General features: G+C 44.7%; 1 protein-coding gene across 1 annotated transcript in view; it reads left to right on the top strand.

Moving 5' to 3' along the window:
• Positions 1 to 26,021, top strand: part of GRIP2 (glutamate receptor interacting protein 2) — a gene marked incomplete at its 5' end in the record, with an annotated part of 282,134 nt that overhangs the window by 209,382 nt on the left and 46,731 nt on the right. The window contains 6 exons of the mRNA XM_084269642.1: positions 12,653 to 12,733; positions 15,863 to 15,998; positions 16,804 to 16,949; positions 19,777 to 19,863; positions 20,160 to 20,235; positions 20,785 to 20,930. Coding sequence (XP_084125768.1) covers positions 12,653 to 12,733; positions 15,863 to 15,998; positions 16,804 to 16,949; positions 19,777 to 19,863; positions 20,160 to 20,235; positions 20,785 to 20,930 — 672 coding nt within the window. The remainder of the gene's footprint in view (positions 1 to 12,652; positions 12,734 to 15,862; positions 15,999 to 16,803; positions 16,950 to 19,776; positions 19,864 to 20,159; positions 20,236 to 20,784; positions 20,931 to 26,021) is intronic.

Here is a 26,021-nt window from a genome sequence, read left to right as displayed (position 1 = left end):
GTTGTCCTGGTTCACCAGACTTGGATGGCTCTGGTTTTTCATAGCTCCTTTTGAAGCCGTATCCTAATTGAGATCAGTGCAGTAGCAAATGAGGCTGTGGACAGCTTTGATATCTCCTTCTCATAGTTCATTGGACTTTTTTTATGCTAGTGCCAATGACGTCCTTTACTTTTTTTTATAAATCTGATTTCTTGCTGATCCCTGGCTCGTGCTTTTATTAAATGTTAATGCATTGAAGTGTATCTCTTCTGTTGCCTGTTTTGCCTGTGTTCTGGGTTTGGGTTTTTTTGTTGGTTTGGTTGGTTTTGTTTTCCTGTGGTTTGCATAGATTTTCTTATTGCTTTTGGCACTGAGAATGATTCACACCACATGGGGACTTGTGTCCATCTCAGCCACCTCTTGAACTGGCACAGCAAATCTCCCAGATTTGATTTCTCATTTAATTTTCTGGTCCTTTTCTGTGAGCAAGAGCAGGCTCATAATTGGGGGCAGAGAGAAGATACTAACCTGGACAAGTGGCAGGGCTACCTTCCCTGCAGCAGCCCTGCTAAGCTCCCCTCACCTGCCCCTTGTTAAATCTTGCTGGTGCAGGAGTTGCCTGTGTCAAACTGATGTTGCTTCTGGAGGTCAACAGGGAGAAGCAGGATGAGATTCCCTGTAAGAAGGACTTTTCCCCAACTACTCCTTTAGGGAGTTTTATTTTCTAGGTTTCCTTAAGATTGGTTTACTACTCTTATTTGCTCTCCACATTGCATGATAGAAGTTTAGCATAAGTGCTAAACTTTTATGTATGCTCTTGAGAGCACATAATTTACTTGTGTAAGGTGGGCTCTCTTGCAAGGGCTATAGGAGTACAACAAAAAAGCATACTGTAGTCAGTCCCTCTTCAAAAAGGATTACCAGGCTGAATATTAGCATTGTGTCTTACCAGCACAGTGTTTTGTTGCCACCCTGTCCTCCCTCTCTGTTGAGTCCAGCTGGTTTTTCTCTGCCTTGTCTACTACCTGCTACAAGACATTTGCTATTTCTCTGCTGAACTGGGAGAAGTTATCTGAGTGTAGCAAAGCACAGAAGAAAAATACTATTGTTCAACAACTGAGCAATTTATGAACTCAAGGATATCCAATGATAGCTTTTCTTACTCCCACTTTCATTTCAAAAGTCATGTCTCTTCCCATCTGTGTGTTTATGTTGGGGAGTGGGTATTCCAGTTTTCCTCTGTTTGAAATTGAGCATCTTTCACCTGAAAAAGGTAGTGCAGAGAACCTGGGTGCTCAGTGGTGTTGGAGAAATACTGATGTATCTTCCTGCTTTGTTTGAAGGTGGGATCTCAAGGTTTGAGCTGGTCAGAAACACAGAAAAAAAAGACCTTTACAGATCTGTGATTTTTTTTCTTTAGCCAGTTACTGCCCAAATGGCCTGTTCACCTAGTTTATTTATTTATTTTTTTAAATGGATTGTTTTCAGCCCAAATAAGCCATTTGCAATCCAGTCTCATCCCTGGCATAATCCCTGGTCAAAGACCTCTGCCTAATTATTGATAGCCATGCTTCAAATCTCCTAAGGGATTCTGCATGATTTTGAGAAAGAAGCCCATCCATCATGGCAAGACACCCAGTAACACAACATCCAGGAGATTAATTCTTCTCATGGCAGGCAAAGGGAAGGCACACACATGTTCCCATATATAGGATGAATCTCTACATCCTTCCTTCACATGTTCTGGTTCTCTACCTTCCCTCTCTGCTGACATGCTTGTCCACCAGAACATGCTTGTCCACCAGATCAGATTGCCTTGTGCTATCCTGTGCCTCTGAAGCTCCCTCCCTACCTGGGAAATTAAGAACCTCTTGATTTGACAGTTCTTGATAAGACCTTGGAAGATGGAAGACAACAGGTAATTATTAAAGCAAAGACCATAAGGACCAAATTGGAGTTTGTAAAAGTCAAAATAGGTCAAAGGATGTTCTTTCATTATCACTGAAGCAAATTGATCTCCATTTCAAAAAGTGTAAGTCCTGGTGTCTGTTCTTTTGTCCCCATGCTGCTGACTTGTGCTGTGTATTCACATCCAGCGCATCCAGGCTGTGTATGACGGTGCTCAGCTGCTGGCACTGCCAATGTCATCTGAGCCCAGTCTCCCCATCTCCTTCCTTGGACTCCTGTGAGTCCAAGCCTGGTGTTAGGTAAGACAGAAAAAACCTAACATAAAATATTTGTAATATTGTTGGGCATTGTTGGAGGGTTTTTTTGGTGTGTTGTTGTTTGAGGGTTTTTTTTCTTAAACTATTGATATGTCAAAAATAAAAGCTTTTGCTTGGTTGGGTGTGCGTCTTGAAAAACCTTCTCAGTTGGGAGGCAGTTTAGTGCCAAACCCTGTGCAGTGAAAGTGGTCATGATGGTTTTCATTAAAACAAAGCTGCTTTTTGACTAACTGCAGGGCTTTTAAACAAGCAGGTAATAGTGGCCGCTAGATTTAGGTGGCACCAGTGATCTGAGTGCTAAATTCTAATAAAGTGACAGTATTTCGTTTAATTTGATTGAAAAGCCACAATAGAGCTGTCTCTTTTATTTGATTTCACTCTGCAGTCACTTAGCATGGCATTTGTTCCTTGAAAGAAGGAAAATCCCCAGGCTCTGGATTCAGCAGGCTGTGTTTCTTATCCATCTCCATATTCAAGAAAAAGTTTGGAAGTGTGTGTGGAGATAATAGGGGGAATTGCATTCCCTTGTCAGCTAGGATTTACTGCTGCCTACTGCATAGATTAATAAACCCGGTTGTATCTAGAGAGGTTTCCTTCCTTGAGAATGGTGTTAGACTTTATTGGTCATTTCTCATCATATTACAGTTGCTCACTTGGATAACTTTCATGAAAGATCAGTCTGAAAATGTGTCTTATTCCTCTTTAATTTTTGCTCTTGAAAGGTAGTTTCTTCAGATAACACAATCAGTGTATCAGCAATATTTCATTGTCCTAGCTTATTGTTGGACTCTTCCCAGTACATTCTGCAGTGCTTAATAAGAGAAATTGCCAGATTGACTGGAAAATGTAATTTTAATAACATCATTTCAGGCACTAGAACCATTGAGAAATAATAATATCATTGAGTTGGTTTCTGCACTATTCTTGTCCCTCATGCACAAAATTACTGCATATAATGTGTGTGTCTGTGCGTGCAAATGTGACCTGCAAGGGGGGTGAGAAACCGCACAGCTTCCTCTGCTGCTGTGCTGTTCATAAATATAAACTGATGAAGCTGTCTGAAAATGCCTGGGAGGCTGAGGGGGATTGTTGCAAAGGAAGTATGTCTCCCTTACTCTCTTTATTTTTATTCTTTAACAGTAGAAACTCAGATCTTGCTGGGGAATGCTTAAGAAAAGCAAGCTGGAGATGGCTCACTGAGTGGAAGGGGAGCTTTTTTGGTATGGGGTTTTTTTTAAAGGATGCTTAGGAAGAGGTGGGTGAAAGTGAAGATGTTTGGGTTTGGGATGTTTTTTGATGTGGTTTTTTTTTGGGGGGGGGGGGGGGGGGGGTGAGGGGGAGGCTATTTGTGTTGAAGACCCAGCCTATAATATCCTTCTAGAAGGTCTTCATAAGTCTACCTCAATGCACAGAAGCATAGCCTCACCAGAATGGGGACAGAGTTGTCCCTGATATTTTTAAATTAAAGAAAGAAAAGAAATCACAGGCTACTTCAGAAGAACAACATAAGCTCCTCTGTGAGCAGAAGAGTTAAAGAGCACTTATTTTCAACAGTTTTTCATCCAATATCCCTTGTTCTCCTCCCTACCATGCAGGGGAAAATTAGTGGTGAAGCTGGTCTAGAGCTTGTTTGCACAGCAGCTCATTGCTTTGCTGAGAGCAATAATTTGGGTCTGTTCTACACAAAACACAATTTCAATGGGAGTTATATGAGTGCAATGGTCTTTCAGGCTGCTTGCTCTCCCTGCCAGGTTGATGGATATTGGCCACAGGGTTGCAGAGGTGCAAAAGGACAGTGTATGGATGGATATACAGGCAGCATGGGAAGTTAATTTTTGCAGAAGATCAAGCAAAAAAGTATGGAGTTGAGTTTAATAAAAAAATCTAGTAACTTTTTCAAGTATTCTTTTTCTTCCATCTCTCAGTACAGCTTGAGTGGAAATTAAGAACTCCTTCCAGGTCCCCTATCGCACACTCCCTCAGATGTGCTGATTAGATAAATAAAGTTACTCTGCACTGGCTTCCAAAGCAATAATGGGTGACAGACAATGCATTGTAACAATGTCTCTGCTATATAAAAGACATGACTGTAATGGCAGGTTGGCTGCAGATTCTTAAATCACATCTTTTTTCATTTCTTCTCCTTTTATGCCTTTTCTTTTTTTTTATGGAATGCCATGTATTTAAAGAGACCATGTGGAGTACCATATTTTTGGCATTGCAAGCTGGGTCCAGCATTCATTCTTATCAGATGGAACTTAGGAGGTGTTTAATATCCTGTGAAAGTTGATATGAGTTAAATCTTTCCAAAGCCTGGCTTCTATGCAGGGCCAACTTAAATGGGCTTTGTGTGCACACACACACACACACACACAACTAGATCATCTATTTGTTTACTAAATGCTGAAACTTCCCCATGAGCAGCAGGAATCTTCTTCCATCAGTGTTATGTATCTGCTGAGGGCTTGCAGGGAGTAAGAAATATGCTCTGGTATCCCTTGGAAGATGACCTGCTTGCTAAGAATGGCATGTTCTGGCCCCTATCTTGGTCTCATAAAGGCTACTGCTATACAAATAAGTATCTACATAATTTTGGTTGAAAATGGTTGCTTGAAAAAAATTGTTCCTTTAAAAGTAATTTTGGTTTCTTATTAAAAAGAAAAAAATAAAGAACAAAGCACAGAGTTTTCTTTTCAACAATAGGCTATTGTATCTCTTATGGATCTGTTTCCTGTGAATAAAGCAGCAGGTGGTTATGAAATTATACATGCCTTAGGAAGGGTTGGTGGATAAATGAATACAGGCTTTAGAAGAAAAGAAGGGGTGATGTGGAGAGTGTGGGGAGATGAATTTTATGCTGCATGTATCTGGGAGAGGAAATTAAGTAGTACAACTTCCTCTTGGAATAACTTCAAAGTTTGGACAAGTTCTCCTTGGCTCAGATGCCAGGAGCAGTGACTGCACAAATGGATGGAGGAGATGCCACAACAACCTGTGATGGCACGAGAAGTGCAGCTGATGGAGTGCCTTCCCAGCCTGGGGAAAGGATTGCAGCATCTTGTCAGTGGGGCTGGCATGGGTACTAGCAGCAGGCTGATAACACTCTTAGGATGTGGTGGTGTTTTTTTCCCATCAGAAGCAGCTCAGCAAATGGGAGAAAGTTCAGTCGTCGTCTCTGGGGCAAGAACTTTGTTCCAGCAAGAATAATTACTGTGTGGCGTGGCTGTCCTCCCTGGCTGTGCGCTCAGAAAATCTGTGATAAGAGAAGTTGAAAAGAAAACATTTCCCCTGGCCTCCATTTGTCTTCTGTGCAACTCATGGATATGTGCTGGGAGGGACTTCCCTTGCCAGGGAAGGGAAAAATATGAGGCTCTTTTTTGCAGCAGGTAGCGACCACCATTTGTAGCACAATTTTGTTTGTACGTGTATTCATGAAATTAGGGAGTAGCTCCCACAGTAGCTTGGTCCATTCCAGTCTGAGCTTGCTGTTTACAGGGAATTTGTAATTTTTTTTATTTTATTTTTTTAAGATCTTCCTGGTGCAAAGGAAGGGAGAAGCATTTGAAAGTCTTGCTTGGGTTGAGTGGCTGCCATGGGAGATGCCCTATGCCGATGGAGAGATGATCTCTGGTGGGCACTGGATTTTTCTCCAGCACCTTCCAAATGTCTTACCTCCTGGAGAATTAAAAAACACAAACTTTGGGCCTTTAAGAGCGGAGTCAGTTTGTGTACAGCGAGCAAAACAGTGTATGACAGTGAAATCATGCTGCAGAATGCTCCAGCAAAAGTGACTTTTTTTCTCCTTTTTTTAAACACTTCAGAGGAGCATGGGCTGTCTTGCCTAAGGATTTAGTGTATTTGTTGCTGTACGCTTGGGCTAGTTTTATGTAGCGCAGGATCATGAACTCTATCTCAACTCTTGCAGTATTCTAGGAAAAATAGTCCGGAGATCACTGGCAGATGTTTCTCATCCGTTTGTGTTCAATTTATTTGTTTTCTTTAACTTTTCTGATACAGAGCTGGAGCACTGCCTTTTTGGAGGTGGGAAATGAACTGAGCATCTACACTGGGCTTAAGGAACTCATGTACAAATTTTTCAAGGGCCTGAGGAACTTTGGATTTAGTTGAGCAGTAGAAAATTGAAGCCATTTGCTGGGGAAGGCAGGATCCTCCGTGGAAACACGTCTCTTGTCTGAAGTGGAGACATGGGAGGGAGCTCTTGGACCGCGGCGGACACTGTAATTAAGTGGTTTCAGGAAATCATGCAATCTGCTTGTGACATTATTCAAAATGGGCTTTTTGTTTTCCTGGCTTAGCCTCTATAGATCTACTTGTCTCTTGTGTTAAAGGCTAAGTGCTTTGAAGATGGGAGACCACCGCTGTGTTGCTCTCGTGCAGAGCTGACTCAGCCATCTCTGACCTGCTGCGGTGGTGCTAAAATAACCCAGACTGCCGTCAGGGGGATGTGCTGGTCGTGCAGAGCCTTGCAATCAAACCCAGAGCCGTTAGTGGTGGATAAAATGCCACTGGGTGTGATGCTGCGTGGGGTGCCAGGCTGGGGAGAGGTGGGAAGGGTTACATTACTGTCCTCCTCTAAGGACAGCACAGCCCCTGGCTAGGCTATCGAGGGTGGGTAATTTGGGAGTTTAACACCAATTTGGGAGTCAGAAAGGATGTGCATGGAGGTATCTCTTTTTGCTTCCCATCCTTAGTAATATGACAGCTTTTTAAAGGTGGTCGGATGCCTAAAGATACAGATAGATGATTATAGTCTGGTTTTTGAAGTCCATGTCTGCATCTTCAGGCACTCAGATATCTTTATCTTGGAGACTAGCTCCCAGGAGCCTGCAGTTTGAATCATCACCAGCTGCCTGACCCACTCTCTGTACCCCTGGCTGCTCTTACCTGACTACAGATAAATGCCTCCCCTGACTTACAGAAATAACTCTTCAAAATGGATCAAGTCACGCTGAGTTTTAGTCATTTGGGTTCCTGCTTCCAACCTTGTGTTTTTATTCTAGCAAAAAACATCAGCTTGCATTAGTGTGAACGTTTTTTGGTTCTTAATGCTGTTTTAGTATTCATTTCTCTAAACAAGGAGTGCAATTACCCTATGGCAAAATAACTGTCTCCAGCTGTCTTTTTTCCATTAAACAAATGGGAGGTTTTACCTCTTGGTCTTCCCACAAGATTAATGCACTTTCTCTGTGGGAACTGTCTTAAAGCGATCCAGGAATCTGAACAACTTGCAGGCAGCAAGCCTAATTGTCACGGAATCTTATTTAGGCAATGCCGATTTTCATTAAGAGGTGATCTCTGTTAATAACATAGACTAATAACTCTTCTAAATGAAAAAAACCCTTTTTTTCCCCCATAGGCAGGGATAATGAACTCCTAAATCAGTGCTCTTTCTGTGGAAACTTTTTTTTCTCCATGCTAACAGAGATTGGCTTGAGACCTAACAGATCCTGGTGCCTGTGCTCACATTCCATTGGGAACTAGGAACAGCCATGGTTTTACTGAGATGGGTTTTGCTGCTGGTTGCTACATGGAGAGAGAACATGACCTAGGATGTCTCTACTGGCTCTGTGAAAGCTGGAGGCTGATGAGGTGTTCTGCAAAGGCATCAGGTCACCCTTGGTTGAAGGTTTACTGACTTGGACAACAAGGGTTGTTTGACAGGGTCAAACTGTTCTGGAAGCCCAGGGATCCCCGATTTTGGGAAGCTGTGGATTCCTTAGGAGCTGGGATTAATTTAGGTGTATGCAGCTGACCCCTGCAAATCATCCAGCTGCCTGCTAAATGATTAAGGGGCAAACAAGCATCTTGGTTAGAAAAGAGACTCCTCTTTGTACCCTCAGCTAGAAAGCAGGGGTGGGAGGTAAGTTCAACCTGACTGTTAGACCTAAAAGCATCCACATCAGACCTGCTGGTCTACTTCTTAGAGCAAAAATCCAACAAGATCTAACCTAAAAACAGTCTGGGGCAGTAGGTATCAGGACAGATAGTGGGGCCTGGCAGACAGAGAGCATGTGGCACAGATCCACTTCTCCCCATGCTCCCAGTTACCTGGGTCTGTTCCCTTTCTGTTTGGGTTGTCTGTTTTCTCATCTTCTCCTTTGAAGTAGAAGGTAGAAGTAGCTGCTCCCCAAAGCATTAAGTGGTGAAAAAGCAGGGAGAAGTGGTTGTGCTGGTGGCAGAGCAGGTGACAGGACATTTTTACAGCCCTGTGTCCATAGCTGGAGCCAAGGTGCTGAATGGCACGTATGAAGCAAGCAGCAGACCTCCATCTCTATAACCCCATGCTGATTAATCTGACACTAATCTTTGGGCAGGTTTTGCTCTCCTTTCTGCTGCTAGTGCCCCTCTTGAAATGGCAAGACCTATTGGCAGAGAACTTAAAGGACTTTCCTATGTTGTCACAGATTCCCATAGGATCAGTATAAGGGCTACAAAGATGATTGAGGGCCCGGAGCATCTCCCCTACGAGGAAAGGCTGAATGAACTGGGGGTGTTCAGCCTTGAGAAAAGAAGACTGAGAGGGCATCTGATTAATGTTTATAAAAGTCTGAAGTGTGGGACACAGGGGGAAATGGCCAGCCTCTTCTCAGTAGTCTGTGGAGACAGGACAAGGGTCGATGGCCTCAAGTTGGAGCACAGGAAGTTCCACACCAACATGCGGAAGAACTTTTTCACAGTGAGGGTGACAGAGCCGTGGGACAGGCTGCCCAGGGGGGGTGTGGAATCTCCTTCTCTGGAGATATTCAAGCCCCGTCTGGATGCCGACCTGTGCGACCTGTCCTAGGGACCCTGCTTTGGTAAGGGGGGTTGGACCCGATGATCTCTCAAGGTCATTTCCAACTCCTACAATTCTGTGAATCTATATGGAAAGTGTGGCACTCTGTTTTATTGAGGAACTTTTGTACTTGGTGAGGTTTTCTGGAAGATCTAGAGCCAGCATTTAACACCACTGCTTGAAAATCACCAGTTACACAGGTTTTTTTTCTTTAAAAAAATTTTGGCCCACTTGGTGTGAGCTTGAAAAGTACAGCTCTAATGGCTCCAGCACTGATTGCTTGCAAAAAGAACTCGTGCAGACTTTAAAAAAAAAAAAAAGTTATTTTCCCAATTTTAGGGATTGAAGAGGCTCATGAATTTTCAGTGCTTGGGTGGGTGCTACGATTTGGGCTGACTGAGCAATCAGGCTAGTTACCAACCTCGCTTCTGAATCGATGCCGTGCTAGGCAGGATAAATGACTAAGAACACAAAGAGAAGGAATTTATTTTAAAAAAACACAACAAAGTACCCCCCCTCCTCAAAAAAAAAAAGAAAAAAGTGACTCCATTAGTACCAGCTTGAGTGGCAGAGCAGGAAATCGGCTGAAAATGAGCGGAGAGCCGCGCGGCAGGGATGCTAATGCAGCAAATGCCAATTCGCGCTTCGGCAGGCGGCGTGTGGCAGCTTCCTTTCCTGTTCAAACATTTTAGCTGGATAATGAGTGAAAAAACCCAAACATTTTTCGCATAATCAACCGAGTTTGGAAGGAGAAGCAATACAGGAAGGGGAGCTGTGGTGCTAATTATTTGCCGGCTGATAAGGCTGTTAGCGAAACAGTGCGGGGCTGTGCAGGGGGGTGCATTGCTAATTGCCAGCAGTGGCTATAGCTCTGGTCGCTGCTTTTGGCTGCTTGGCTGGTGGTGAAAGTTGGTGTTAGGGCAAGGGCAACCTGTTTGCTTGCTGAAATGGTAGCCAAGGCATGTTTACCAACAGCTATCGGGAGAGGGAGGGTAGCCATTAGCAAACTGGGGTTTCATATCAATAGTGGTTGGGTTTGTGATGGGGAAATGAAGCACAGAAGGGCACTGGTGGCTGGCTGGTCCGGAGTGGTGTGTTTATGTGAAGCAGATGGTTGACAGCTTTTCTTTGCCAGCAGATTATGGACTTGGCTTTGAACCATCATGTATGGTTTCCTGGGAACGCAGGGATCCCGTCTGTGACAGAACGTTGCTGCTTTGAGCACATTACCTGGGGTCAGAGCTGGCAGCACTGCTCTTGTGTGGGAAGTGTTTGCATAGTCAGGTGGTCCTTGTCATCCTCAGTGTCCTGCATGACCAAAGGCACACTGCTATCCCAGTTGCGTTGAGAGGCTCCAGCGCTGGATGTCCCAGGATATTTTGCAGAAGCCTTTTGCAGACTCATCCCTTGACCTGAAAAGCAATCTCATGCTGGGTGTCCTGAGCTTCTGCTTTGGGGTTCCCCTTCCAACGTGCTGCTGCATTTGGGAAAGAAATAAAGGGGAGGTTGTACCTGCTGGGCTGAGTGGTGTGGATGTACACAGAGTAGTTGGATTGGCATTTTGCTGCTGCTTCCCTGGGAGATCCACCTTGCTTTATACTCCCAGACCATCCCTTTTTTTCTGTCTCTGATGTTCTGCAAGGCCTTGGGTGACAGTGAGAGGGTAAGGCAGGATGTTAGGAAAAACCTTCCAGAGAGAGGAATTAAGATGAACATGGCTTTGTCTTTTTTCTTCTTTTTTTTTTAATAAAAATTGGAAGCTGGAGCTAAACTGTCACAGGGAAATTAAATTTCTTTCCAGAGTAATTAAGCCTAGTTTATCCTTGACCCTGGCCTCCCCATCACCCAAAGACTCATCGCTATTAAAAATGCTAATTTTATTTTCAAGCTTTCTGCTCTTAGAGTTGATGCTGGGCTGTACCAGCATCTATCTGAAATCAATAGCTGCCCTTGGTGCTTGCTGTAATTCTGTAGGAAAATGCTGCTGCTTTTACTGTCAGTACTGAGTAATGCTGCAAGATCTCCATGGTCAGGATGCTGCTGTTTTATCCTGTCCATTCTTCCCCTTATTTTTTGAAAGGCAGAGCTTCATTCCCCGGTTTCACTGAGGGCCGGGATGCTTGGGTATTGAGGTTCAATGTGTCTTGTCAGCAATGGTTTGGGGTGGTCTAGTGCCAAGTGCTAGTTCTTGCTTCATGAGAAATCTTTAGTTTAATTGTGGTGGAAGAGCATTTGTAGTGATGCAGGAGAAGAGCCCAGGGTTTGGATATCTACATTATCCCTCTGTGGGCTGAAAAATTTGGGCTGGAAAACTTAAATAAATGGTGTTTATTTTTCATCTCAAACTTTCTGTGCTTGAAAGTACAGACTTGAGTCAGCCAAAACTTTCACTGGGTTTTGTCAGCTTGTGAAGAATTAAAACTAGGTAATTTTTTTTTTTTTTTTTTTAGGTGGAACCATATTTCATTTTACTTCAAAAAAAACTGGTTGAGACCTTCAGCAAAATCCCCCTCCTGATAGTTAAACATAACCCACGTGACTCAGTTTACACCATCATATTTCTGTCTGTGGGGAGAGTGAGCTGCCAGAAAATTCAGCATTGGTTTTGATTTCTCTGTGTACAGACCACTGTCTGGAATGGGGCTGAACAAAAGTCATGGTTTCCTTTATAGGGACTGAGACAAAATCTTCTCTGTAACTTAAATGTAAGTTGCAGCCAGGAATGAGTGGGTTAAGGTTTTCAGTAACCTGTATTTATAGAGTCATGTGCAACTTCTAAATCTTCACAGCTACTGAGAAATTGGGAAGGGCAATCCAGGAATGTGGCCATCAAGAATGGGAGTGATTTGATACTATGTGGTTACTGGAAATTATTGATTGAAAAGGCACCATCTTTTTAGGAAATGCCATAAAAATAGACGGCTTAGATAGATGGCAATGAAATCTGTAGAAGTATGCTCCTTTCTCTGCAAATAACCTCTATGCCATATAGGAGCCTTCCAATAGGAGAATACAAAGATGTTTAAATACTTGAAATTTCAACGTATGCCGAGCGATGCGTTTCCAGTGCATAATACTGTTGTCTCTTTTGTCTGACTTTTCTTCTTTTTTTTTTTTTTAAATCACTTAAGGTGCTGTCTATATTGTACAGAGGCTGGAACAGCAGCAGGAAAATGTGACTTTGAAATAATGGGATCTATAAGAATAGGCAATTTCATTCAAGTATAGTGATTTAGTGCCCTGTTAGTGTCCTGATGTATAACTCCATTTCCAAAGACTCTAAGTTTCTTCACAAGCATAATGACAGGCTTAAAACTTGTGAGAGTAATGCTGCTGCTTTCTCTGTCCTCAGCTGTTCCACATAATTACAGGAGTAAGGGAATTTTGTTCTCTCTTAATGGATTAGCTCCAAGAGGAATAAATCAGATAATGTTATCGCCTTCTTGTTTCTTTTCCTCCCTTTCTAAAAAGCAAGAGAGCCCACACAGTGCAGTGCAAAGCCAGGGCTGGTAAGGTTTTTCCTTGCCTGCAGCCTGTGATACAGATATGATCCCAATTCTGGTGTCACCAGGACAAAGTTTTGAAGTGCTCTGGTTCTGTTGTGTGCTGCTTTTGGTACTAATTTCAGCTTCTGTGTTTGTTCTGCTCACAGATGATGGCCCCTACTCAAAGGGAAGCAAGGACTCCGGTGGGATGGATGCAGCCCTGGTCTCCAGGAGGCAAAGCATCCCAGGTAAAGGAGAGGATTGGTTACTGCTCCAAAACATTGGGGCATCCATTATACTTTACTTGTCTACTCCTAAAGTGGGTAAAAGAACCCTCAAAACACACGTTTTAGTGCGTCTATGACCAGGACTTTTGCTGGAGGGCAGAAATGGTGGTAGTAACTCATGTCAGTGAGTGATATGTTACTGGTCTACTCTGAATCTGATGTGGGGCTGTTGATGGCGGTTACTGGGAGCTGAGAAAGGACTGGTTCCTGTACTGGGCTGACACTCACAAAGAGGAAAACAGCAGCAAAGGAGAGAGGGAAGAAGTGCTGCCACATCCGATCTTTGCCATGTGGGGAGGAGATTGGCAGAGTCTAGCAAACTTCCTATTTCCCACGTGTGACTAATTTTGTTTTGATATTCAGTCAGTCACAGCAGACTTTTGTGTGAGAGAAACCTTCTTGTGCAGAAACACCCCCAGGAGCTGGAGGGAGAGTACAGAAACAGTAGTACGTTTGCCTCTCTTAGTGCTGGGATTTGTCTGCCAGGGGCACGCCAGCAGATTTGGATGGGCTGCTCTGGAAAACTCATCTCCTTCCTAGTAAAGTCCAGTGCTTGATTTTTGACTTCTAACTGTTAATGACCCAGTCACAGGTTTGGTTTAGTGTGTTGTAGGGGATAGGGAGAAAATGTGACCCTTTGTCCATTGCTACATCACTTGGCAATTTTTCTAGGGGATCTGCATCCTCTGTAGATTCCCCGCAACACATTGCCACTGTACCACAGCCCTGATGGAGAGTGGCTGGCTCCCTGCTCACAAGAGCCAGTCTGTCCAGAGACCCCAGCTCAAGGCATCTCAAAACTGAGGTCTGCTCTTCCTGCCCTGAGGTGCTTTGAGCAGCAAAATCCAAGCACACATGCCAATAGAAGATATCCGAAACTATGCTTATATGACACTTTAAGACTAAGTCTCAAAGGACCAGATCCTGCTTAACCAGCTCATTTTCACATCACTTTGTGTCTGTGATAGCGGCAGTAGATTTATAGAAGCATTGGTCAAAACCTCTTACTGCTTACCTTGATAGACTGATCTCGGGGGCTTGCCTTCTTTTGGAGCAGTGATTTCTCCTTGAACCCATAACAGTGGGTAATGGCACTCTGGGAGTTCTCATTTTAAACACTTATCAAGGATCAAAATTAAAGCCCATTGAAGAGCTAATAATCTTCCCTTGCGGCACCATCTATGTTGATCAGTCATGCCTGCAGTTGAGAGGAAATTTGCAGGATAGTGCTGGATGGTGTTCCTTCCAGCATGGTGGGGAAACCCCACAAGGTTTCTGGCAGCCCATCAGATCCTGGGTTGGGGAATTGAAAACTAAGTTACTGTAGTTGGCAAGGAATCAAAACCTGAGGATAAAAAGCAGAAGCATTATGGACCTGATGCTTCAGAAAAAGCTGCCAGTGCCATGTTAAATGGGTGCCCAGCAGTCCCTGAACATCTTCCAGACTGGCACTAGATTGTAAAGAGATTCCTCACTTAATCAAGTGTGCAGATTATTCTTGGAAGTGCATTATGAACAGGTAGTGCATGGCTGGACTCGAGGTGAGGTTCAGTTTCTGGTGTCACAAGGAATGAAGTGCCAGGTGGCAAGGCATCATGGTCCAAAATGGCACTGTGTTTTCTCCCAGTCAAAGAGGATGGAGGGGAGAAGCTGTGCACCAGCATACATCTTCTGTGTCAATGTTATTTAAGAGACGCTGCCTTGCTCTGGAAGTCGTAGTCTGTGGGTGATTTCAAATGTTCTCTCACCAAGTAGAGCATCATCTCTTTCAAGCCTGGTGGGGTTTGACATGCAGAAAACCTCCTGGGCCATTTGCAGTGTGGGTATTTGCCCGCAGCTGTGACACTGCTGTTTGACAGGTGTTGCCAATGCCCACCACCACCTTCCCCTGCATGGTCTTGGAGAAAGGTGCCTTGTGTGAAGTAGACTGTTTTTCTTCTGTAAATTTCAGTACCCAAAGATAGTGGAAATGGATGGATGATGTAGAAAAATTCTGCAAAAGCTTCTTACAGGAGGCTCTGGCAAGGCGTGAAAGTCATCTGATTTGTCCCAGGGCTAGTCCTCCTTTGAGCAAAGACTGCAAGTGCCGTCATGTGGATTAATGTGGAGTTGCCTTTTGCCAAGTCAGAGCTCTTGGTCTTTCCTCGGGCTGGTGCTGGCTCTCCTGCTAACTTACCCCCCTCCTCCATGTCAAATCCAAAAGTTGGAATAGTTTAGGGACCATATTTTTATAAAACCCGGAGATGAGCTGTAATGGGATCAAAACTGGTGTCAGATCAGGTTTATGCATTGGTGCTGGACAAACAAGAGGGTTGTCTTGCATTAAAGGAAAGTAAAACATAGGCTGCCTACGGCGAATGGAGAAGCGATACTGGTGCAGCAGGCATGGGGTGTGCACCCCCTAGACCTGACCCTGCCATATGTATTGCAGCTTTCAGTGCATGTGGAACCAGTTATGTTTTAAAAGTGACTGATGTCTTCAAATCCAGTTGAAGATGAGGTCAGTGGTATGGAGGAGGTTTGACTTAGACCAGGTGCAGATGGGCAGGGGAACTGATGTGAAGAAATCAAGGTCATGCCTACCACTCCTTCCCCTGCTGACATTTTTTTTTAATCAGAGTATTTTAAGAGCCACCTGTTGTGTCCATCCAGGCAGCTACTGCAGGTCCACAGCATCCTCCTACCTGGTAACTGTGACTGCCTGACATGTAGCCCCCCCAACACCCTTCCCACTCTATATCAAACATAGTTCCTGATGAGGTCCCCCTGGATCATTGCTGAGATTCTTTTTGAGTCCTTCCACTGCCACCAGTACCTTCAAATACAAATTTCTTATCCTCTCATAAGCCCTCACTCCTCTGCCTTGTCCTGCTTGGTTCTGTCTGCCAGATCTACATGCAGATACTTTCCCTCCGCTGCTGTGGGTCCACCAGAACACACTTCTGCTTCACAACTTAAGAGTGAAGCTTTGTCTTCGTGCTGATTGTCTCTCAGGTGCTCTCTCCCACTGCCAGCAGGAAAAAGGTGTCCTTGGGTTTGGGAAGAATGTGCCTTCCACTGAGATGTTTGTCTTCATTCCTGATCTTTCAGAGGAGTTCAGAGGGGTAACCATCGTGGAGCTGATTAAGAAGGAAGGAAGCACCCTCGGGTTAACCATTTCAGGCGGCACGGACAAAGATGGAAAGCCAAGAGTCTCCAATCTAAGGCCAGGGGGACTGGCTGCAAGGTGAGAAACTGAAATGAGATGCAGAAAGCACAGTAAAACTGGAGAGGAATAGTTGCATGTTCAAGCTACTGAATGAAAATCGTTATAATTAAAGTAGTTGGCACCTGACTCCCGTTTTTCAAGTGCCCCAGAATGCAAAGTTGTTGCTTCAGTAAGTAGAACGTCTTCTATTTTGAGTTATTTCCCATGCTCTGTGCAATTATGTTCTGAAATTTTGTGTAGGGATATTTGGGAATCTGTGAAATTAGACAGCCTTGTCAGGGGAGCTGCACAGTACAATACATCTTGATCAAGCTAAGTGGTTTAATATTGTATCTGTTCTGAATACTGAGTGTGTAAGTAACGTTATTGGCTCAGAAAAGGAATCGGAGAAGAAAGGCTCCAAGAAGCAGAGAAAGGGAAGGAGTAATTGAACAATTTTTGCATAAAAAAGGCAAAGGGAAAGATGTTTTCTTTTCCTGTGCTGGACTTTTCTTTTTTTCCTGAAAGCTCTTGGTGTGCTTCTCTGTGCCTGATTGCTCTGTGTGAATGGGAATGGAACAACAAAAAGTTGTGAGTGTGTGTACTGTGATTGTGACTGTATGTACAGATCTGAACACTTGCCACCAGGAAAGATAGATGGCTTTGATTTTAGCCCTTCTCTGTGGTAGCAGGCATGTGCAATCAGACAGCTGAGATCAGCCCAACATCGGTGGCTTGTTCAGGGAGTCCCCCCGTTACCAGAGGTTTACCAGGCACATCCAGGCTGAGCATGGCAGAGACTTTGTGCTAACAATACTTTTTTGTTTGTTTATTTTATTTGCAGAAGTGACCAGCTGAATGTTGGGGATTACATCAAGTCAGTGAATGGCATTAACCTGACCAAGCTGCGGCACGACGAGATCATAAGCCTGCTGAAAAACGTGGGCGAAAGGGTGGTGCTGGAAGTAGAGTATGAGCTCCCGCCGGCTGGTGGGTGCCTCTCTGATAACCTTACTCTCTTCTCTTGCCTGCTTTTTTGTCCTGGAGTCCAGATGGGCTTGCTCGTGCATTAGCTGTCATGGCCGAGGCAGTATCCAGGGGCATTTTGACGTTCTGCCTTCATCTGCTCGCAGCACCACGGCAAATGCTGCAGAGCTGTGTGCAGTGGGAGCAGAGCGCTTTTTCCAGCACAGTGGGTGCCCGTTCATGCACACCGGTGGGAGATGGCTGATTAGGTCTGTCTTGCCTCGGAGTGACTCGGTAGCACAGGCCAATCTGCCTCCTGATGCTGCTTCAGCTTGTTTTTCTTTCCCCGTTTTGGAGCGTGGCTACAGGAGATGTTATTCAGTCTTAAGTGTGTATTGCCACATCCTCTTTTGTGAACTGTGGCAAGTGCTGTTATTCCTCAAGATGCTTTGAAATGTGATGTGTTTTCAGAAGGGAAGCTGAAGCAATCTTTTTTCCAGCTAAGGCTCCCCAGCAGAAGCTGGCACACCCAACACACACAACCAGGGCTTGTGTCCTGATGTGGGAGACTATGTGCCCCTGCCACCCTTGCTTGTTCTGATTAAAATAAATTCCTCGATACAGCTTTTCATCGCAGTCTTTCCATCCAGTTCTTCCTCATTCAGTTACCCAGATCAGTCACAGGATGATTGGGAAAAAGAAATAGAACAACTAAAATAAGATAACGGGAAAAACAAAACTATTGAAATCTAAACATTTTGCCCTGAATAGGAAGCTATCTTACACTTCACAGCTTTGCTACAACTGCTGCCTCTTACATAGAGAGTATTGAATACCTATATCACCATATAAAGGTGTAAGAAGAAAAAAATAATTCCAAATGAGCTGAATCTCTATCAATCATTCTTCTCTGTTCTGCTGTAAATGTTAGTTAGCTTTGCATTCAATCCTGGTAAAGCAAACAAAAACCCATTGTTCAAGTTTTCCATGTTCTCATACTCACTAGAGATGACAGCTCTTAACCTTTTTCTTGGCTATCAGAAATCTGATAAGCTGTACTTACCAGCTAAGGAGCAGTGCCAATACCGCATGGTTCAATCAATAGCAGTGATGCAAAACGTCCCCAGCTCCGAATGGGCAGGGAGAGCACACTGAAATAGCGACTTCTCTCCAGTGAGATTATTGATGCTCTTTATGACTAATCCAAAGAAGCACTGCAGAATACAGAGATTTGTCAATTATTGGCTTGCTCGAGTTCATCGTGGGCTTTTATCTGTGGTGAGGGTTTGTTATTAATGTGTGTACCTGCCCCTCTCTCTCGTTCTCTCTCTTTTCTTGGGCAAAGAGCAGAAATAGAGTGAAAATCAGTTGCCTGTGCTCATGGGTTTGAGATTTTTCACCCCACTGTGTAATTTTCTGCTTTGGAAGAGACCTTGCAAGTCCAAGTCTGTTTTTCAGGCCACTGTGTCATATCATTTCTGCCATAAATAATCCAAGCCCTGTGTTAACACTAGTTTAGGTCTCCCCACTCCCCACTGATTTTTGAAAGGCTGTTGCAAGAACTTTGTGCTTGGATGCCTAGGACAGAAATTGGATGGTTTCCAAACTCATTTGTAGATGCTTTATACCCTTTTCTTGGTATGTGAGTATCACCTATTAGCTGGGAGCCTCCCAGTCCTTGAGCTTTTCCCTTCAGGGGTATTTCTAGGCTGTGTCTCTGTTAACAGCCTGTGCACAGCAAAGTGGCTGTATTGGAGGGGATGGTGGTGGTTTAGGGGTTTATTTGGCCTTGCTGTAGCCCGGCCCCCAGGGTTGCCTGCCTCCAGGGTGGTACCAAGCCTCCACTGTACATCTTTTGGGTTAGTTTAAGGCTGTTGAACCCTAATTTGGGTGCAGGATGGAAGCCTTCATGGTGTTTGACAGCGAAGACCAATGTAGTCAGTGAGGACGCTGGAGAGATTTGCTTCAAAACCCCTCTCCTGAGCCAAGGGAAAATGCTAGCGTGGATGTGCCAGGGTAGGGGTGTGTGTGTGTGTGTGGAGGGGGGCTTCAGCTCCAATTTGCCAGGTTGAAGTCAAGCTCTTAGTCTTTTTTACTGATTATCCTTGTGGCTGTTTGTGGCACTTGATTGCAAGGTTAGGAATTGATCTTTTCAGAGTGGACCAGGCTGAAATGCCATATGCAGTTCTGGATGGAGAGGACTGGGAAATTGTCCCTTACTCAGTGCAGCAGTTCAATAAATCATTAAATAGCAGGGGACAGCAAGGGATGGAAACAGTTCCTTTCTTCCTCTCTTTACTTTTGTACATTAAATAGTACTGTGTATTTAACATAAAATTACTGAATTGACCCTAGGATCAGTTTAAAGGATTCACTTAATCTTTTTTTTAAAGTCAAAATATAAGAAGTAAGGGGGGAAAAAACCCAACCTTTTGCACTGAGGATTTGGATTTTCATTTTCTTTAAGGTCAGACGGTGACTTGATTTCTTACACTGCTGCTGTTTTTTTTTAATAAGTTTCCATCTGTGGCAGAAGCCTTCTGGCTTTTGAGTAAAGCCTGTTGATAAACGAGATGGTTTTACTTGAATGTCAGAGTATTAACCAAGACAAATTTGAGGGGAAATGCACAACACTGAGCTGTTGAAATCATCCTAAACCACGATGTTTGGCTCTGATGAATGTTCCTGCATCTGGGTTGGGCTTTTTTTGCATCCAAACAGGGAAGATACAATACGGGTATTGGACTGGACTTTCATTTCCATACTGTTTGGATGAATTTTGGTATTGTTTTGCAGGGTGGCATGGGAAAGGTTTATCTGGGGGTAACCGGGTCTTCCTCTCTTCCTTTAGTGCCAGAAAGCAGTGCTGGCATTATTCCCAAGACCATTGAGGTGTCCCTCTACAAGGAAGGCAACAGCTTTGGCTTCGTACTGAGAGGTTAGTAGCTTCTCCAGAGAAAAGCAAAGAGTGAACAAGCACTGGCAGAGGTGTTTTGGGAATTGGGAAGAGAAAAATAGGAAGATGAATGTCATAAACATCAGCTGAGAAGCTAAAGTGTGTCCTGGAGAGCATCCTGTGCAGCCTTCAAGGACTGCTGGCTGCCTAATCCAGAGAAGTCGTTTTTCTTTCAGGCTGTGTCAGGTGTTATGTGATAAATGGCTCTCCTTTCTCAGCGCTCTCATTCAGGCTTTAATACCTTCAGTGACTTAATGGCTTTCCCGGTTTGGTTACAGGGGGAGCCCATGAAGACTGGCACAAGTCCAGACCGCTGGTGCTCACCTACGTGAGGCCGGGTGGCCCAGCAGACAGGTAATGCTTGTGTTGCATCTCCGTTTGCCTTCCTGAGACAGACCAGCAGCTCTCATCATGCTTTGGGACGTATGTGCTTCTTGTCCTCCTTACTACAGCCTCTCCAAGGCTTCCCAAGCTGGTGGTGTGGGACATGTTGGTGTGTGGGAAGGATGGGTCCAATGCACACAGGCTGATCCATGTGTAGATGTTATAGTCATAAGCAGAAACTCCTCTTCCAGAAGCAGCCACTTAATTAGCCCTGTGTGGATGAAGAGCTGATGCTGTGTTAGAAAGCAGGAGGCAATCTATCTATTCTTATGCTGCTAATTTAATATGATGGACCCAGCACTATAAATAACCCAAACTATTGTCCCAAGGAGAGTTTAATTCCTACAGGATCAAAGTAATTGACTTCTTAATATATATATACACATGCACACATATATGTGTATACGCACACATAAAATATATAAGTATATTTAATATATAAAAATACCTATAGAAAATATATCTAAATATAAATAAAACCACAAAAAAAAAAAAACTTTTGCATTTGGCTTTGTACAGGGAAGGGTCCTTGAAAATCGGAGACAGGCTGCTGAGTGTTGATGGGATCCCTCTGCACAGCATGACACACGCTGATGCCCTCAACATCCTGCGGCAGTGCAGCCAAGAGGCACTTTTCCAGATCGAGTATGATGTGACCATCATGGGTAAGGCCAAAATGGTTGTGGTGGCATTTTCTCTGACTGCCTGCAAAGTATGTGTGAACAGACACAGTAACTTGGATACTCGGTTTCAGTGGAAAAATTGATGAGCAATGCACTGCCAGCATGGGTGTAAGGGGTAGAGTTCAAAGCCAGCTTAGTTGAATGCATTTGAAATGCCCTTATCCCGTGATGTGTCTTGATGGGAATGATGGCTGATTTTAGAGGCCGGGAAAAAGAGGATTTTTTTAAATGTTGGCAAGGAGGGTATAAGAGAAGTCGGAGTAAAGGGGGCTGGAGCACTCTACCAGTGCTACGTATAGTGCTAGTAGATACTGCTGTTAAATGTGTGCAGGGGAGCGAGCTGCAAGCTGGCAGCAACTGGATGGGGCTGTGGCTTTGGTTCTGAATTTTGACCCTGCTTAACTCTAGAGCTATCCCCTTTCTTAGAAATACTGGTTCAGATCTGCTTCTGAAATAAATGAGGGGTGATTGACTGATTGAACCTAAAGATGATGGAATTTACTGGAGGGCAGAGGATGGATATTTTCTAAAAATTATTCTATGCAGTGGATATTAAGTTTTGAGGGTTTGCAGGGTTGGTGGTTGGTTTTTTTTTCTTTTTTGTTTTGTTTTTTTAAATTTGATTTTCAGTTTCGAGCTCTGGGAAAGGGCTTATTATTAGCTACTGTAAAGTCATTTTGAGCTGGCTTGGTGACACACAGCTGTTACTGCAGGGAGCGTTGTTAATGAGTTTAAGGTTACCACAGAGTCCAAAGCTGTGTTGGCTCTGGAAGCTCATTGAGCTGTGCGTTGGATTTTGATGTTCCATGTATATCTCCAGAGGGGTTTCTGCCTCTGCTGGAGCCACAGGCTGGACTAGGTTGGAGTTGTTTCTGCAAATCTCACAAACCGGTCCAGCATGTTTCAGCCTAGGATCCTGAGAGAAATGGGAGTCTGTGATATCAGGTTGTTTTCTGATTTGCCAGTGAGGAGGAAAATCAAAAGGATCTGTACCTGAGAGTTTAATACCACCCAACCCCCAAGGAAAGACAGCTGAGGATGGCAGAACTTGCCCCATGCAGTGCACAAGAGTGCGCCAGGATAAGGGAGCTCTTCATGCCAGCCTCCAGGGGTTTCTGCTTCCTTTTGAGTCTCCTTCCCCCAAGCTTTCCCTTTCCCTTCGGCAGAAACTCCGCAAGCATGGACATACTGGTTCTCCCCCGGGGGAGGAGGCTGCCAGGGTCTGTGCCATGCAGACACGTGCTCGGTTGGGAGAGATAGAAGGAAAACCTGATGCCATGGCAGTTGTCTTGTATGTTGCCTGGTTTCTCCCATGTTACAGAAGCAGTTTCGCTTTAGCAGCTGTCTGGTGTTCGTGACAAAGAAGAAATGCTTAAAAATGGAAAACAAAGTACCCAAACCCTATTCTTTCTGTATGACTGTGGTGAGTCTGTAGTGGTCAGAAAGGGTTGTCCGATCCTCCCCTGACAGGCTGGCAGTGCTGCCCGAGAGTGGGCAGGCAGAGTTAAGTAGGGATTTTGCACAGAGCTGACAAGTCTGAACACTGGCAAACAATTAATGGTGCGTGGGTTTTGTTATTTGTACAGTCCCTTGGTGCCTGTGTTGCAGAAAGTTGATTGCTTTAAAACCTGACTCGGAGCAAAAATAGCTGCGGAGTTGTCTCGGTATTTCTTCCTGAGTAACTCTCCCACCTAAAAGTGTGAGGGTTCAGTGAACACAGAGTGATTGCAAGGTTTTATGCAGTGATTCTCCATCTTGTGTTGCTATACTGTGGACCACGGCCAGATACTTCCCAAGATGTAAACCCAACCCTTTTCTTAGGTACGGAGGGTATCTCTCCCCAAGTCTGTAAAGGGAGTACTTGCCCTGTTTTCTTTTAAGGCAAGATGATGCAGAACATGTGGCTTAAAACAATCTCTGCAGGCAGTTTTGCCAGGCAACAGCTAATAACTGCGACTGGAGATGAGTGCATCATTCCCAAATCACAAATATTAGACGTTCTCTTTACCAGCCACAGGGAGATGAGGAGGGAAGGGCAGAGAAGGTGCTGGAAGCAGCGTGAAGATGTTATTAGTCTGAAGGGAGCAGTCTTAATTCCTGCTTTGAAAGCTTGGTTAAAGAACTGGAGAGACACACGTCCACGCAGTTCACTCGATCATTCTAAGAGCTGGGGCTACCACCATGAAGTGGTGCTTGGCTTGTTCTTTCCCAGGGAAAACAGAGGACGTTTCATCCCACTTGCTCTCCATTGCAGCCACATTTATTGGGGTGGTGTGGGCTGACCCTTGAGGAGGGAAAGTTAGTTTTCTGCATCTGTCCTCAGTGAGAGACCAAGGCTGCTGCGGGGGAGTGTTGAATTATGGTGTTCTGCAGCTGGCTGTGTTGTTTTCCAGCACTGAGGATGAACTGCATGGGGCCAGCCTGACTCTTGGTGTGAGGGATGTGGCAGCTGCTGGCCACCACCACTGAACATCCCCCAGCTGTGGGGCTTTCACTGGGGAGGCCCATGTAGGATGGGGCCACGGCAGGCTTTTAATCAAATTGGCTGATTTGATTAAAAATTCTCAAGGCCATTGAAAGAAATTAAATTAATCTGCCATTTCCATTTAAAAGGAGCGTGAACTGGGCATGCATCACCCCTGGGAATTGGGAAAGTCTCTGCTCTTTACTGGTGCCAGATAAACATCATAATAAACAGATGCTTTCCTGTGGCAACACTGTCTTATGGGCCTTTTTAAAAAGGGAAGAAAAAAGAAAGAAGAAAAACCCAAGCAAACTGCTCAGCCATTAACCAGTGGCATTTGAATGGTTACTCTGTAAATAAGCTGTGTGTGCCATGACTCGAGGCGCTGGGCCGCGAGCCTTGAGGCTTCACTCGTAGGAAGAAATGCTTTCTGCCAGAGATGATGAATGAGCACAGCGACTTGCTGCATCCTCCTCTCCCTTCCCCTGCTGTCCCCCCTCTGTCTATTCCATTGTAGGCTGGAGATTTTGGGGGCCTGTGAGGTTCTCCTGCTGATGGAGTAGGCGTTGGAGTGGCCGATGAACCGGTGACTGCTTGGAGTCTGCTGGTTGGTGGCAGCGGGTAGGGTCTGAGGAGGGTCCTGTGACATCAAAAGCCTCCGTATGCCTCTGAATCCAGAGGGATCACAAGCTGCTGGGCTATATCAGGAAGGGGGCAGCTTCCTGATTTCATGCTTCTACATGGTTTTGGTTTATTTTGTTTGCATTCAAATCTTCTTCCCTTTCCCCAAAAATGCATGGGGGGGAAAAAAATCCTCCCTACCAGGACACCTCAGTAACCCCTGGGCAAATACTCCTGACACTTTCCAGCCTGGATACAAGAGCTTCCCTCCTTAGGGATGTGAGCAAAGCTGCGTGGAGTTCAAGGAAATCTGGTGCAAGAAGGGGAAAAAAAACCCAACCCCAGTGTTTCCTCCCAAATAAGCTGTTGAGATAAAGATCTTTAAGCAAGCACCTGCCAATGCTCAGCCTTGAGTGGTGGGGTAACCAGCTCTCCTGTACCTTCAGGGCTGGGGTGCCTGTCTGGAGCAGACTGCTTTCCTTGTATCCATCACGATATTGGTGAGTACTGCTCAAGTGTATGGGTGTGAGCAGGGTTTGCACAGCCCTTTGTGTCCTCCTGGAATTTGGGATCACAAGGCAATGGGATTTGCTGTGCTTGGGGAAGTTTTAGTAGGCTTTCCTCTTTCTGTTTTGGTGAAGAAGATTAGAGGGTTTGCTAGATCTGTAGCAACTCGTCTGGCGGCTGCTGAATTTTGACTTAAACATTCTGAAGTGGCTGGAATTTGGGTTTGGAAAGAAAAACGCAGGCAGGATTTGGGGACAGGTGTTAACTGGGCTCCCACGACTGATTGAGGCTACAGTTGCTGATCCTGAATTTTATCAGGGTCCTATCCAATTCATTTATCCAATGCATTTAGTCAATGCCACCCAGAAAGAGAAAATGTCTTCAAAGAGGTGGAAGGCTTACGGGTTTATTTGGTTATTAAAACTGTTGTTTCTGAAGATCGGCGTAGATAGCATACATGCTTTGCCCCAGCAATATCAGAAGATGTAACATTATTCACCCAGCAAAGGAGCATGCTGGACCCTATCTGACTGTCCACTAAACAAGCATGTGTTTTTGGACAAGTGGTGTGACAGCTGTGCCTCAGTTTCCCAATCTGTAAAAAGATACCATCCTCCTTTGGGAAGCACAATTCATTGTTTGCAAAACACTTGAAAAGCCTGAAATGAAAACCTGCACAGCCACGTGAAGCAGCATAGGTGGCTTTTCTGTAGGGTAACAAACCCTAGAGAAACACTGCAAGGTGCTGTGTTCATGTTACACTTGGTATCACTGGCCTTGGTGGTGCTTGTTCTGCAATGGTGTGATTTTTGGCCCTCGGTACATGCTAAGCAGGTTTGAGCTGAGCATCTTGTGAATGCTGAGCCTCCAGAGCAACTGCCTAGAGAAAGGATCTTGCTTTAAGTAAGGTGAAATTTGCTGTGAAATGCAGGAGAGCAGCGGATGCCTTTTCCACAGATGCTGGGTAAGGTTGCAGATGTGCCTGATGGTGCAGAAACACCTCACGGTGCCAAGGCAGCAACCCCAATTGACTCTCTACAGTAAGGTTATTGCATGGCCAGCCCTGGCCTCTCCGTGTTTCTTTTTAAATTAGCTTGGGTGTAATAGCCCCATGTTAATCAAGCCTCACAAATATTGCTTAATTGAGGACTCCTGACCTTTGATTTGAGCCAAACCTTTCCCTAGATTAATTAATAGAGGCTTGGCTGATATTTCCCTAACAAATGCCTCTGTAAAATGGATTTGGAGCAATTCTCATCTATGCCACTGGAGATGAGAATTAAAGGTATCAGCAGGGTAGCCCCTGTTATGTGCGGTGGGAGGAGGGACTGTGGGCTGGAGGAGGGCTGTGGTTTCCTACAGATACCTGGGTCCTGGCATGGGACAAGGTATCCAAAGCCCCTTCCTTTCATCATCATGCTGACACCTGCCCTGGAAAACACTTGGCAAAGCTGAGAAGCTTGGACATTAGGTAGAACTGA

The sequence above is a fragment of the Gallinula chloropus genome, assembly GCF_964237585.1.
Source record: "Gallinula chloropus genome assembly, chromosome: 12".
Classification (NCBI taxonomy): domain Eukaryota; kingdom Metazoa; phylum Chordata; class Aves; order Gruiformes; family Rallidae; genus Gallinula; species Gallinula chloropus.
Note: the sequence above shows the minus strand (reverse complement) of the source record. Positions and strands in the feature narration are given on the sequence as shown.